This window comes from Plectropomus leopardus, chromosome 4 (assembly GCF_026936395.1).
Source record: "Plectropomus leopardus strain MGB_pleo_1.0 chromosome 4, ASM2693639v1, whole genome shotgun sequence".
NCBI lineage: Eukaryota > Metazoa > Chordata > Actinopteri > Perciformes > Serranidae > Plectropomus > Plectropomus leopardus.
In genome coordinates, this window is record NC_142179.1 from 4,857,902 (window position 1) to 4,874,237 (window position 16,336).

A 16,336-nucleotide genomic window follows, 5' to 3' on the forward strand; every position below is an offset into this window, starting at 1 on the left:
TCAAGGTTAGGTTAAAATAGTTAAAAATGTTCACATCCCACATTTGTCAAAAGCCAACCTTTAACACTTTTGTTACATCTGCAAGAAATACAGTTTTTTGGGGTGATTTTAAAATTTCACTTTTTACTGGCTGACTCAGACCCCTGACCTTGTGCTGCCTAAAAAATTGGTTCCACACATTTTCGTAGACAGGCGGCAGCCTCCGAAGCTTAAAATAATGTATAAAGCAGAAGTGCCATGTAGTGCCCAATAATAAAGATTTTTCTGAAAATGTAATACAATGGACACTTAATTTGATCAAAAATGATACAAAATCCAGTAATGTAATACAATTTCCTGACTGATATTGTAATATTTTTTATAATGCACATATCTTGTTAAATTAGTGAGAATTAATTACATTTTAGGTGTCTTTTTTTCCCCAAACTGATAACCACGCCCAAATCAACCCAGCTTCAGGAAAATAAAGGTGAAAAAACTTAAATGACAATATTTCAATTGTCATTTAAGTTCAATTAGTAAGAATTTACACAATTTTAGGTGGGTTTTTTTGTTGTTTTTTTGTTGTTGTTTTTTTTCAAAACTGATAACCACGCCTAAATCAACCCAACTTCAGGAAAAAAAGTGAAAAAAATCAAATTACAAAACCAAATTTGGATTGAGGCTAATGTCTGATAATTTTTAGATAATTTTTAATGCTTTTTATTATGCATCTAAGACCCTAAATTCTACATTCAGAAAGTCTTTGGTGATTTAGATTCGCAGAGCTTTTAAGCACTGCAGTGTGGAAAATGAAAAAAATTCAGTGTAGAATAGTTCTTTTATTTTTGGCAGAGGAGTAACCTCCCTCACGCTCTTCTTGGTTTAAAATCTGTAACCTGAAGTTAACCTTCTTTAGCCTAACACACTCCTGTGGCACATTTTCTAATCAAGCCCAAATTCATCTCGACACTCAGCAACTTTCTTTCAGTCAAACAACCTGTTGTTGACCTTCCATCTCAAAGAAATGTCTCCAGACTCGTCTCATAAGACTTAAATCTCCTTCAATCAAAGCGGCTTTCTGTAGCTTGGATACAGTGGGAGCCAGACAGACGCTCTTCGAGGCATTTTTGTTGATGCCGTTTGAGCCGAAGAGTCAAAGAAACGGCTTCGTCTTTCATTTTTGCTGCTTTGTTATCTTGACAGAGATGCACTGAAACAATATGCAGAACACAAAGGGTAAATATGCATGTCGGCCTGTGTAACCGTGCGTACTCTCTGCGGTGACAGATGTTTCGCCACTGGCAGCCGGGTCACATCTTTTCTCAAAGTCCTCTCTGACTACTTGTTGCACACAACAGCAAAACACTGGCTGACAACAGTTATTGAAGTAATTCGGCGAGAAATGTTGTTACCCAACATCTGCCCGTGAGTCACGAGTGTTGTGTTACGAGGCATCGCTGTGTGGGTGATATCTTGTGTTTTGGTGTGTGTGTGTGTGTGTGTGTGTGTGTGTGTGTGCGCGTGTGTGTGTGAATGAGACAGAAAAATGATGTAGGTGTTTGTTGTTCTTATGCAATTTTCATAGCCATTCTCTGTGTGTTTCTCTCTCTCTCTGTGTGTGTGTGTGTGTGTGTGTGTGTGTGTGTGTGCGTGTGCGCATGCGTGCATGTGTGTGTGTGTGTGTGTGTGTGTGTGTGTGTGTGTGTGTGTGTGTGTTATCAGTCGTCAGTGCGCAGGGTCTCCAGGCCAAGGACAGGACGGGCTCCAGCGACCCGTATGTCACCATTCAAGTTGGGAAGACCAAGAAGAGGACAAAGACCATCTACGGCAACCTGAACCCAGTCTGGGAGGAAAAGTTCAGCTTGTAAGTTCTGCTTGTTTTTTTTTTTTTGGTTGTGAAGCTCAGCTGGAGCTCTCTGAGGTCCGGCAAAGTGCAGAAAACAGTGTCGCCACCGCCATCACCCTGCAGCGGTGGAAGAAGGTTTCAGATGCTCTACCTTAAGGTCCTGCCACTTCTCCCACTTCTTTTGCTTAATATGTGTGTGTGTGTGTGTGTGTGTGTGTGAGTGTTCAGACTGACATTTACCTCAGTCTTTAGCCAGCTTAATTGCACCAGCTTTCATATATATTCATATATATATATATATATATATCATAATGAGAATAATAAACTTTAGATATAAAGTGCTTTTTAAAACAAAGTGACAAACTTCTTCACATTTGAACCGGGATTTTAAACAATGCAGGATTTAGGCAAATAAAATCAGGCAATTTTAAGAAAAAAAAAAAGAAGGGGCACCTGGTAGCTCACCTGGCACCCCATGTACTAAACTCTGTTCCTGCCACCATAAAATGTATTCATACTATTCATTTGAAGTAATCCAAGTATCCTGAAGCCCCGACATGGCAAGTTGTTTTGAAAAATGTTACTGATGTCATGTTTTTAGCCTTGTTGTAGCTTGTAGCTCCTAGTGTGGGAGTTTCGTTCACGTACGTGTGCAAGACCAAAGAGAGCTCATGGTATCTGCACACCAGTGTCTTTGTAAGAAGAAGTGGTCCACTGTACTCTGCACATGATTGGCTTACCCTGACATTCTTACTCCAAACCTAACCAATCCAATTAACAAAGGCAACAAGTGTTAGCCAATGACAGGGAGAGGAGGGCGGGTAATTCTTCACTATCCTTGGATTCACATATTTGCTCATGGCGAGCTCTCTTTGTCCCAGGTTTTCTATTGTTTCTGGGATGATGGGACATTTTTAGCCTCAAATTCTGCCCAAAATTGATTGAAAACATCGGCCACTGTCATCGGGGAGTCACATATTATTTGCATATAGTCCAGTGGAAGCAAACAAGGCAAATATCTGCCGATACCGATGTGCAGCCAATATACCGGTGCATCCCTAGTAAGCACATTTGAATCGTTGAAGCGTTGGGTATCTTAATCTCTAACCACGCTTAATGAAGGTAGACATGGCCAGGTTTTAGCCAAGACATTTAATGTTTTCCCCCTTGCAGATTAACAAAACAGTGCTCACTGGGTCGTCCCCACTTACTGATAATAATACGCTCAGTTTTAAAGCATGTTTGAACATATGTTCATTTACTCCGGGCGTTCAGACCTTACACCTTCGCCGTCTGCGCCAACGCTCACACATTTGTTAAATCAACACGCCGCCCACCTGTCCTCTGTCTCCACAGCGAGTGTCACAACTCGTCGGATCGTATCAAGCTGCGGGTTTGGGACGAGGACGATGACATCAAGTCTCGAGTGAAGCAGCGTCTGAAGAGGGAGTCCGACGACTTCTTGGGTCAGAGCATCATCGAGGTCCGGACTCTGAGCGGAGAGATGGACGTCTGGTACAACCTGGGTATGTAGTCACTCAGAGCCATGGGACACATTTTGTGTGTGTGTGTGTGTGTGTGTGTGTGTGTGTGTGTGTAATTGGTTTTATGTGTGTGTTTGTGTTTCGGAGTGTTGGTTTTCTCATTAGTACAGCAGTTGGTGCACTCACTGTTGTGGTTGTCGTCTTAAATGCGAAGTTCAACTTAAGTTCAACTCTGAGTGATGTATGACTGCAGAGTAATTGTGTGTTTGTGTGTATGTGTGTGTGTGTGTGTGTGTGTGTGTGTGTGTGTGTGTGTGTGTGTGTGTGTGTGTGTGTGCTCGCACTTGCAGAGAAGAGAACAGACAAGTCGGCGGTGTCTGGTGCCATTCGTCTTCAGATCAGTGTGGAGATCGAGGGAGAGGAGAAGGTGGCACCCTACCACGTACAATACACGTGCCTTCATGAGGTAACACACACACACACACACACACACACACACACACACACACACACACACACACACACAATCACAAACACAAACACAATCACAAACACACACAGAACTTATCATGGGGAAACTGACAACAGGCTTTCAGGAATAAGTTGAAGGAGGAAGCCTGGGAGTCTTGCTCTGCTTTTATCTGTCACTAACACACACACACACACACACCCATACACACACACACACCCCCACGCACACACACAAACACTCACACACACACGCACGCACACACAAACACTAATGCTTTCCTGTAGATTCCACAGAGTCAGCAGCACTCCCAGATCAAACATTTTAATTTCTTAGCCTATGAAGTGTCAAAAGATCGTTACAAATTCAGATGTGTCATTTTGTCAGACCACCTAGGGCTACATGATATGCAGCAATGTTGTTTTATTTTTATTATTGCACTATTGTTGTGTAGTGCAAGAGAGAAAATCAACAAATTTGACATTTCTCAGTTGGGAAGAAAGTTATGTTAACACCCAATAGTGAGATAAAGTTTAACTACTTGTTGTCTGAAACTTTTTTTTTCTTTTAGAACATGTTCCACTACTCGACAGACGTGGAGGGAGGCGGCGTGGTGAAGATCCCAGTGGCTCATGGAGACGACGCTTGGAAAGTTTACTTTGATGAGGTGCAGCAGGACATCGTGGACGAGTTCGCCATGCGCTACGGAATCGAGTCCATATACCAGGCCATGACGTAAGCTCAGTGTTAAAATGTGTGTGTGTTTGTGTGTTTGTGTGTGCGTGCGTGTGTGTACATGAATATGCAAGTACGCCGGGCACTCAAGTTCTCCATGATGTCAGATGATTGTGTGCATGTGTGGGTTAATCAAATCAGGAAATACTTGACATTAGTGTGTTTGTGTGTAGCATTTATAGGCCTCTGTGTGTGTGTGTGTGTGTGTGTGTGTGTGTGTGTGTGTGTGTGCACTCGCGCATATATATAACAGGGAACATACTCATCGTTACACAGTCACCAACAGGGAACGGCAAAACTAACAGGGGACATTTTTTAAGTCCCCACTTGGACATGCTCTAAATCATCATAAAATCATGTGTTATGGCCTCTGGTGAAATTTTTCAGATTTTGCCAAGAGGGGACCAAAGTGTGTGTGAGTGTTTATATCCATATTCAGAGCTCTCCCTCCTGGTTGGAGCTGGTATTTGAACGACCCATTCACACACGTCGCTTTTAACACTCCTCTCCCCAGCAGCCTTTCAGACTGCAGATGGGCCGTTAAACAGGCTTTAGTAATGTTAATGTGGGTGACATGAAGACCACAGAATGTAATGTATCAAATATGATACAAATAGCATAATAGGGTTAATAAAGACACCAGTCTCCTGAAAAGTGATTTGTTATTAGTCTTTGCATTAAAATTCAAGGCTTGGCTTTAGGTGATTTCATAAGTTTTAAGCTCTATACTGTATTAAAATAAAGGGCTACCCAGAAGGCAGGAGAGAAATCAGTATTTTAGAGCCTTAAAAAAAGCAAGAAAACTATAATCCAAGCAGAATAAACCTTTACATAAAATGATCAGCAGTAAGATTTTTTCTTTTTAGGTTTAATTATGTAAAATGATGTAACATCAGACCTTGACTAGACCTTTAAAGTTGTTCAGTCCCTGACGATACTGACCTGACCAGTTTTCACGAGCACTGAATGTCAATCAGTTTTTCAATATACTTCAAAATACACTCTCAGTCTGTACGCATAGAAATGTAATTTGTTTGTGGGTGCACATTATAGAAAACATGTCCAAACATAGGATAATGCAACATGAGTCCACTGTTGGCTGGTACATAATGACAATTAGTTCCCTCTTGGATAGCATGGAGTGACGTTCACACTCCACCATGTAAAGAATAAATAAAATGAGATAGATAAGACTTACACAAAAGAATCTCACCTCAATAATTCAAAAATTATTCCTCAACTATGATTACAATGACTGTGATTATTATAATTATAACTAATATTTTATAACAAACTATAAAGGCTCAGTTTTAGTGGATGGCTTAACCATCTAGCTTGACACTGTTTTTACAATACGGCTTCCCCAGAGGGCAAGAAATATTTTTAAATCTAAAGAAAGGAGAAATAACAATAACAACAATAATAATAATAATAATAATAAGGGTAGGAAGAAAATGTGGAGAGAAAATACCAGCAAGATCTTTACTAATTTTAATGAATTGCTTAAATTGGTTATTATCAGAATTTAACTTAACCTTGAGATTAGCTCAATCCTCCAAAACTCCCTTTGAGTTTTTAGATGCACTAGAACACTAGATTTCTGTCAATCTTACAATGTACATATGTTTTTTTTCTCTATAATCACAGGAATGCATTTTATTTGCTGATCTACTCTACAGGCAAAAGAGGTCCACACTTGTGTAGTATAAAGCAACAGGGTCCACAGTTGGCTGGTACATAATGACACAAGTTACTTGTAAATATATCTAAACTAAATCATGTAATTTTTTTGCTTCTAAAAGGATCTGTAAGTATGTATTTTTGTAACTGAATATAAAGGCTCAGCCGTTGTGGATGTCTTTACCATTTTATAGCTTGACACTGTGTTTAAAAGGAGCTACCCCAGTCCATTCTCATTGTTAACTTTTCAAATACATTCCCTCTGTCAGTGCTTTTGGCATACCTGCATCAATCTGGATCATGGCAGGATGATGTGAGATGAGAACATAGCTGGACAGAGCCAGCGGCATTGTTATTATATCGTCAGTAGACAGCCAGACAACGAGGCACATCTGCATACATCTTTATTGGCTAGCATCACTTGAGAATATGGATGGACGTACTCAAAACTTCCATTTAACAGTTTTACAAGCAAAAAAAATGCCATGCAAGTTTTAGGTTTTATTTTTGAGGATTTAAAGTTTTTTTCTATTGGGAAAAGAATATTAAAAAACAAAATGTTATTTTTTTTAAAAAGGAATAAAGTTTCATCATCATTGAATGATGCCTTTTCAGAGCCAATATTTGCATAAAATGAAGCAAATAATTTAAAAATAGCTTTGCTGGTCCAAAGTCTTCTTTGTAAAAACATCAGAGCCACTCAGAAATACTTAGAGGGCAACTGAGGAACTGAGTGGATTAGTTGTGGGCAGACATACAGTGAAAATCAGATTTTAACCGGTTTAAATAGTTAAGAATTCTGTATAGTTGCAGTGATTTGACAAAATTGCAGGGTCTCCCAAATTCACAGGAATCAGCTGAATTTGGCATTTATTGTTATGGTTGAAATCAATGTATGTGTGCCCATCTATAGGAATCCATTTTATTTGTCGCTCCACATTACAGAAAAGAGGTCCACACTTGAGTTGTATAAAGTGACATGAGTCCACTGTTGGCTGGTATATAATGACACAAGTTCCATCTTAGATATATAGTATAGAGTGACATTCCCATTTCAACATGGATAAATGACAAAGAATAGGAAAAAAAGAAGTTAGATGCATTATTGTTCAAAGAAAATAATCTTACAAAATGTAATAATAAAATTATTTATTTTTTTAGGAAATTGGAGATAGAAATATCATTTTAGTTTTTTCAGTACATTGCTTTTGAATCATTGCACCTGAATAAGTTTTGAGTTGCTGTTTAAGAGTGTGCTCCTTTTTACCTTGTGTTGAAAACACATTGACAACCATCATGATATAAATGACTAGAGCAATCTTTAATGGTATTTATAATATGGGAGGTTTTGTGAGCAATCAGTTTGTCTCAGTTACAGGGATAAGTCAGTTAGAGGAATGATTAACTCTGAAACCCTCTGTTCAACTGCTGAGATGAACTATTTCAAATTCTATAGGTTTTTTGGCTGTACTTTTGGCTGTACTTTAACTTTAAATTCTAAAAGGAGTCAGTCCACACTTTGTCCCCTCTTGGCCTGTACAAAATGACACTTCTTGTTTTGTTTTGTTTTGTTTTGTTTTGTTTTGTTTTATATTTTCTCCAATGTTTTAAATTAATCTTAAATCTGCATTAGACAGATAAAATTGTATATACACATTACTAGATCTCAAGAAAACCAAAACAACTACAACTACTAAAACAACTAAAGAAATATAAAACAGCCAACAATACAAAAGCTGCAGAACTAGGATCAAAATAGGATTCACTTTCAAGTAAAATAAAAAATAGCGCTGAGAGATTTGGATTGGATTGTCTGCTGTGTACGACCTTTGAAGTCTTCTGTTGTAGGAGAGGGAACTGAGAGTTTTTAAATGGGTGTACTGGCATGCAAAATTACCAGCACATTTATGGATTTGTGTCTTTAACAGAGGCTGACTACTCATTTTGTATTGGATTAAATGATTTGCCATCTCTTTGTGTGCATGCTGCAGTGCCCAGAGGACTTATTATTATTCAACACAGTTTTTGGTTTATATGAAGAATTTCAAATTCCTTAAAGGGTTTTAGTTTATGATGTAAGCATTAAACAATCCTCCACATTGACTGAGTGGAGTGTCCCAGCACCCATGTGCCTTTAAGGTTGCCTCTGAGAAATGAGTGACTTGGAGAGGGTGAGGGGTCAGCGTGTGCAGCTCTGTGCCAGGCCTTGATTCTCTGCAGTGTGGGGGTTGGTTTCTTTGTTGTTGACGATGGTCAATAGGCCATTCCACATTAAGCTTCAGAGATGCTAATTTATATATTAGCTAGAATGTTACATCCAACTCTGACTGCCTGAGACATGGGTCTGTCCCCTGTCCTGGAGTTAAGCAAGTGGCACACAGTGCTTATTTTAGCTGGTACAACATCTCTGGATTATTGGGAAGAACATCCTAAAGTTTACAGATTGGGCATATAATTCTCCACTCAAATTCCCACTAGCTTGAATACTGATACAAAAGTAGTACTTTTTTTTACTGGATAGTTAAATATTTGAACATATTTAATCACCTAATAATTACATGAATTTCATGGCAAACCATTGTGATGTTACATAGTTTATTGTGCCAAGTTAACATTTAATTGTTCTAATCATAATAAAAGGTTTGGTTTCAACTATAGGAGTAAAACAAAACTAAAGAGTAAGAGTGATCGTCTGATCATCATGTTAAACATATTCAGGAAACAGAAATAAAATGTCAGAATGCAACGTTGAGCCAAAGAAAAAACATGGTGGATTATTGTAGTTTTGTAACATAGGTTTTGTTATTGATCTGTAATGTTGAATTTATGTAGTCCATTTTTCACCTCCTGAACCCTTTTCATTTGAGCTGCAGTGATATAAATTTAAAAGGTTTGGTCATAAATCAGTTTGAACTTATATATGAAAATAAATAGTTTTCTAACCTATAAAACATTTAATGGGAACAACGAGTATGCATGCTTAACACAGCGCTGAGAAACAAAGCATTTTTAAGTGACTGTAAGATTTAAAACAGCAAATGCAACTTTAAAATGGCCTCCCAAATAATATGTCAAGATCCACTACATGGTATTTTTTTAACAGTTTAACAATATACCATCAGTAGTGTATCAGTGTATCAGCGATACCATCAGTAGTTGCAATTTATTTATTAGTTATCAAGTAGTATTGACAAAAGTGAAATTAACAGTCTGTTAACAGCCAGCTTAGGAAAGATGACACTGACATGTAAAATTACCAGCACATTTATGGAGCGAAATGCATCCCTAAAGGAGGTTAAATATTCATTTGTTTGTGAAAAAAATTGTTGTTCATCTCTAAGATGTTAAACATTTGATTCAGTGGTGCTCTGCATTATTAAGTAAGCAATCACATGGTGTTATAGATATATTGTTAGATTTATGAGCCTTCAGTTGATGAAGCTGACAAAAATATGTAATTCCTCTACACTGAAGAGGTGGAGTGACCAGCACCCATATGATTCTCAGATCCTAACTTTGAATGTTGAACAGTGGAGACTGCTGCCACTGAGAAGTGAGTGACCTGCAGTGAGTGAGGGTTTGACTCTGTGCAAGTCAGTCTGTGAAAATCTGTCAGGCCTTGATTCCCTGCAGTGCGGGGATGGTTTCTTCTAGCTGGGATGATGGTCGTTAGCTTTACATGACACATTGAGCTAAGGGTTGCTAACTTCTCATATCCAAGATGCTGTATCTGATTTAGACTGACTGAAACGTGGCTTATTCCCCATCCTGGGTTTAACAAGTAGCACACACTGCTTATCTTGGTTAGTACAACATCCTGGATTATTGGGAAGAACACCCTGAAATTGTACAGATGAGCATACAATTCTCCACTTTAATTCCCATTTTAAATACTTTTTTTTTTTTTTTTCAAAACTTGTACTATTATGGATATTTAAGTAGATTGAACATATTCAGTTACCTAATGATTACATCTGTTATTTCATGACATACCATTTTGATGTTGCACAGGTTATTGCCTCAAGTTTACATTTCATTATTCTAATTATAATAAAAGGTTCTGTTTTTAACTAAAGAGGTAAAACAATACTACAGAATTAGATACTCTGTAAAGCATCTACAAACATTATTTAGATAGTTAAAATGTTGTCAATGGTTATTGATTGTATGGAGTAAAAACTAATTTGGCCCTTTTAAATGTTTTATAGGTGAGCTACATAAAGAGGTACATGTTTTGTGTCCTGATTGTGTGATTATCATTTTAAACACATATATGAACAGAAAGTCAATGTTGACATGCAACTTTGAGCCAAAGATAAATGTAGTGGGTTATTGTTGTTTTGCAACTTTTGTAACCTATTAAAAATTTAATGAAGGGCAAACATGTATGTATACCTTACAAAGTGCTTAGAAAAGACATTATTTATTAAGTGACTCAAAAGATTTAAATAGCAACTGCAACTTTATAATGGTCTTCCAAATAGTATTTCAAGATCTGCTACATGGTATTTGTTAACAGTTTAACAGTTTATTACCATTAGCAGTTGCAACTTTATAGAAACCATCCAAACAATGTTTATAAACAGTTTTCAAACCAACTATTAATAGTTAACAAAGTGTTATAAATATTTGGTCTATCTATCCAAGAGATATTTATATTGTATAATTTACTTTTTTTGTTTTTTTGCCAAAGGTTTACAAATTAGTTGGAAAACCATTAATACTTAGTTTATGTATTTATACAAGACTGTATAAGTCTTGGTATTTGACTAATAAAATAACAATCTATAACATTACTTATAATGGGTAAAGTTAATTAGTTATCATTTCTTCATTGGTTATCAAGGAGTATTGACAAGTATAATTAACAGTCAGTTAACAAATTATTAATGATGCCTATATTACAGTAATGCCAGCTTCAGAAAGATGATACCGACCGTAAAATTACCACATTTATGGAGTAAGATGCATCCCTAAAAAGAGGCTGAGTATTCGCCATATGTGAAAAAAATGTTATTCATCTCTGTATGATCTATGTACATTTGATTCAATGGCTTTGTGCATTCTTTAGAAAGCAATCTGTCTTTATTACATTCACACACAGTTTTATAGATATATTTTTATATTTACTTGGCCTTCAGTTGATGAAGTGGACAAAAATATGTAATTTCTTCTACACTGAAGAGGGTGGAGTGACCAGCACCCATATGATTCTCAGATCCTAACTTTGAGTGTTGAACAGTGGAGACTGCTGCCACTAAGTGAGTGACCTGCAGTGGGTGAGGGTTTGATTCTCTGCAAGTCAGCCTGTGAAAATCTGTCAGGCCTTGATTCCCTGCAGTCTGGGGATGGTTTCTTCTAACTGACGATGAGTCGTTATGGGCGTGAGGACATTACACATTGGGCTTCAGGGTTTACTTGCATTCTCATATCCTAGATGTTGTATCTGACTGAAACATGGCTTTTCCTCTTTCCTTTTTTAAACAAGTGGATGTTGTGTAAGATAATGTTAAACTGTAAAGAGTAGAAATACAAGCAGAATTCCACATTTGTCGTCAATTGCACAATTGACTACAAGCTATTCAAAAAGGAGTTAAACATGTTTTTCACATGAAGAAACATCTGCTGGGAAGTGACATAATAACCACATGTATGTAATATCACTGAAATAATTGAAAGGTAATTATTTATTAAGTGGCCCTCTAAAGCAGTAGGGCATCTTGGCTCTCAGTGGCTCTGTTTGTCTGAATTTTTGAATGGCCATCAGAAACACATTAACATTAGTTAAACTTTAAGTGCTAAAGAGTTGTTTCAGTTGACAACACTGGAATGTAAAGACCTGTAAAGCTGAGTGTCAATGTAAACTTATTTTAGCAATCTCACATGCCTTCATGCACACTCTCTGTGCATGATGACAATGCTGTATACCAGCCCTGTATTTGCCAACTAATTTACAACTCTATGTGTTACCAACTATAGTTATCAAAAACAACCAAAAAATAGATATAACTTAATAATAAAAACTTAGTTCTGGTTGACAAACCTCTTTGAATGGGGTCAACAGAAGATAACTAGTGAAGGCCCATTCATAGATGTGTATCCTGCTGTGATGGTTTTGAGATGAGGTGTTGGTGGCTCATCACCATTTCAATGCCCATCAAAAACACTAACATACCAGTTAAACTTTAAGTGCTAAAGAAGGTTTTAGTTCACAATACTGAATTTAAAGTCCTGTAAAGCTGAGTGTCATTGTGAACTTATCGTATTATTATATTATTTATTATGTGCCTTTCACTTCATGCACACTCTTTGTGCACTGTGACAATGCTGCATGCCAGTGTGTGTAGTATATGTTATAGACTGTAGTCATTAAAAACAAACATCTTTGAATGGGGTCTAGATTAGATAATGCTAAAATACACTTACAAACACAGGTGTTTCATCCATCACTAAAAAACTATTCATTTTGGAACACAATGGAACACATTACAAAACAAGATATTTGGTGTTCAAATCCATTACCTATCATAATAGCATGAAAAAGGAGCCTTGAGAAATACATAAAGAGACAAGGCTAAAAACCAAAAATGAATGACCATGACCTTTGACCTATAAAGCTGCACTGCATTAAATACCAACATGACTGAAGGATATCACAAAATGAGCTCGGGGACACTAAAAACCGCTGACAGTGGACACAGTTTATCACTGTATCTATAAATACCAAATTAAGACTTAACTATGCAAAGTGAAAGCCAGATATCAGCAAAATCCAGAAACACTGCCAACTTCACGGACCTGAGCTCATCTGTCACGTCTGACAGTGAATATTAAGACAAGTTATAATTGTGTTCACATTATAGCCTTTATTTTAAAAGCTACAATGGCAACATTTCTGGTGCCAATTTACTAAACAATGAGAAGCTTTACTGAATAGATACATTTTTGTATTAGATATTTTCTCTTTACAAAATGCACCTTTCTATTTCTTTTTCATTAATCTATGGTGGAGTGTGAATATCACTCTGTCCTATCCAAAAGGAACTTGTGTCATTATGTACCAACCAACTTGGGACCACCACCGCTTTATTCTATATGTGTGGCCCTTTTTTTCTGTAATGTTGATCAACAAAGAAAATGCATTCTTATGCATATAAATTGAAAGCACACACATACATTGTAAAGAGATCCTGTGCTTGTAATAACTCTTAATGGGAATTTCCAGTAAAAGTCTGATAATAAATCTATTTTTATGATTAATCAGCAAATACTGTTGCTGACCTTTATATCGTTTGGTCCTTTCTGGGAAACCCTTCATTGTAAAGGTGAACATCTAAAGTAGGAATTTCAGTATGTTTTTTCCATGGCCAAGGGATCAGCCAGTATGTGTGATATCTCTGATCTAGACACTAGAGAAAGAAGTCTCAGACTTGTAATGTCATGAAGTATAAAGTCTGGAGCTGCTCCTTCTGCTCATCGAGAGCCTAATTTTGGGGACCAACAGAATGTTTGTTATCCCTTAAACCCAAATGAACTTTATTATATTGGTGTTGTCAGTTCTGTAACAGAAAATGTTCCCATATACTTATAACATTGTTCTGGCTGTTCTCAGTGTCATCTAGAAAATCTTTCACAATTTCATATCAATGGAGCAACTCTACACTTTATATCACATGACATCACAAGCACTCCAGTTTTTGGATATGGGAGCGAGTTGCCCATGTTTACTAATGTTTTTAGACTGCCTTAGATCATAGAAATAATATGTATGTATTTTAGAAATGGGCATAATTTCCCATTAATACAGTATCAAGCCATAAAAGGTTAAGCCAGCCACTAAAGTTGAGCCTTTATATTCTGTTACACAAACATACTAACAAATCATATTTGAAGAAGAAATGTAACATTATTCAGATGAGATTTTTTTTTCTAAGTATTATTAAATATGTTTGTATGTGCTTTACATGGTTGAGTGTGAATGTCACTGCATATCTAAGAAGGAACTTGTGACATTATGTACCAGCCAACAGTGGACTCATGTCATTATATCCTACTCAAGGGTGGACCTTCTTCTGTAATGTGCACCAACAAACAAGTTGCATTTCTTTAAGTACAGACTGAGAACACAAGTATATTGAAAACTTGATTGACATTCACTACTTGTGAAAACTGGTCAGGTAAGTATTTGAACAATTTTAAAGGTCAAGTCAAAGTTTGATGTTACATAATTTTAATTTAAAACTCCTTTTTTAGTTTTCTTACAAAAGGAAATGGAGTGTGGACATTTTTTTTTTCTTTTTAGAGTGCAAAGTTCAAAGAGTACAAACAGAAGTCGACTTATGAAGGCCCATTCATAGATGTGTATCCTGTTGTGATGGTTTTGAGATGAGTTGTTGGTGGCTCATCACCATTTCAATGCCCATCAAAACACTAACATACCAGTTAAACTTTAAGTGCTAAAGAAAAGTTTCAGTTTACAATACTGGAATGTAAAGTCCTGTAAAGCTGAGTGTCATTGTGAACTTATCGTAACATTTATTATGTGCCTTTCACTTCACGCACACTCTCTGTGCACTGTGACAATGCTGCATGCCAGTGTGTGTAGTATGTGTTACAGACTGTAGTCATTAAAAACAAACATCTTTGAATGGGGTCTAGATTAGATAATGCTAAAATACACTAACAAACACAGGTGTTTCATCCATCACTGAAAAACTATTGTGAACACAAAGAATACATTACAAAACAAGATATTTGCTGTTCAAATCCATTAACTATCTGCCATAATAGCATGAAAAGATTTAGAGAACCTTGAGAAATCTCTGCATAAAAGGGACAAGGCTAAAAACCAAAAATGAATGGCCATGACCTTTGACCCATAAAGCTGCACTGCATTAAATACCAACATGATATCACAAAATGAGCTTGGGGACACTGAAAACCACTGACAGTGAACACAGTTCATCACTGCATCTATAAATGCAATTTAAGACTCTACTATGCTAAGTGAAAGCCAGATTCAACAAAATCCAGAAACGCCATACTGACTTCTCTGGACCTGAGCTCATCTGTCATGTCACAGTTTGATTTCTTTCTTTTGGAAGCAAACAGCTTTTAAGAGATTAGTCACAGACTTGTGTTAAAATCATTTTATAGTGATTAACTAATTAAAATAAATATATTATTTATTAAAATAAGTAATTATATTGCTGATCATTTTATGTATAATGTTACTCGTTTATAGATTTATTTTTCTGAATTTTTTGGTGATACATTGGTAGTTACAATTGGTCTGGTCTAAATATACATATATATATATATATATATATATATATATATATATATACATATATAAAACAAAGACAACAATAAAGTTATTAACAGTAAATAGTAAGATAAAACTGAATTCACAGGATTATGGGAGCCTTCTTTAAAAGATATACTTTGCTTTGGCAAGTATTATTTCTGTAATATTTATTATCACAAAAAATGTTGATATATTGCAAGCAATAAAGTTTACATACCCATTTTTAAAGATACAAATGAAGTTTTAGTGAAAAAGAAGCACTCTATAGGTGAGAGAACCAGGATAAACCAGTTTGACTGCAGTATATGGATGTCCCCCCTTTGATAGGCAGACGTCGCTCAAGGCTTCAGGTCCCCTCTTGGCAATTTCTTTAAAAAATTGTAAAAATCACATTTGCAGTAATATTGTGAAAGAAGACCTCAAAAGTAAATTTTCAATTCTAGTTTTGTATTTTTAAAATGACTGCTAATAAAGGTTCCCTCTTGGATAGTACACTTAGATAGTCCCCTATTATTCATGTTCGCATGTATGTGTGTGTGTGTGTGTGTGTTGATGTGATGAGAGGTGGGCGGGGTTGTCATGATCTATAAACAGCATGCAAATTAGTTTATCACATCTAATGAGAAAAGATGACCTGTCACCTCAGAGATTTCCCAGCTGTTTGATTGGATGATTATAGGCAGGTGGAGACTCAGTGAGCACACACACACACACACACACACACACACAAGCACACACACACACACACACACAAACACACATGCACAGTAACACACTTGCACACACTGGTTTAATTACATTAATAATATTGTAATTTGGCCTTAAAGAGACAG

The 16,336-nt window shown here is 36.5% G+C and overlaps 1 protein-coding gene across 2 annotated transcripts in view; it reads left to right on the forward strand.

Moving 5' to 3' along the window:
• LOC121944715 (protein unc-13 homolog B-like) overlaps positions 1-16,336 on the forward strand; it is an 89,608-nt gene that overhangs the window by 12,653 nt on the left and 60,619 nt on the right. For both annotated transcript variants that reach the window (XM_088076352.1, XM_088076353.1), the window contains exons 4-7: positions 1,705-1,846; positions 3,185-3,354; positions 3,663-3,778; positions 4,353-4,516. In XM_088076352.1, the coding sequence (XP_087932478.1) occupies positions 1,705-1,846; positions 3,185-3,354; positions 3,663-3,778; positions 4,353-4,516 (592 nt within the window). The remainder of the gene's footprint in view (positions 1-1,704; positions 1,847-3,184; positions 3,355-3,662; positions 3,779-4,352; positions 4,517-16,336) is intronic.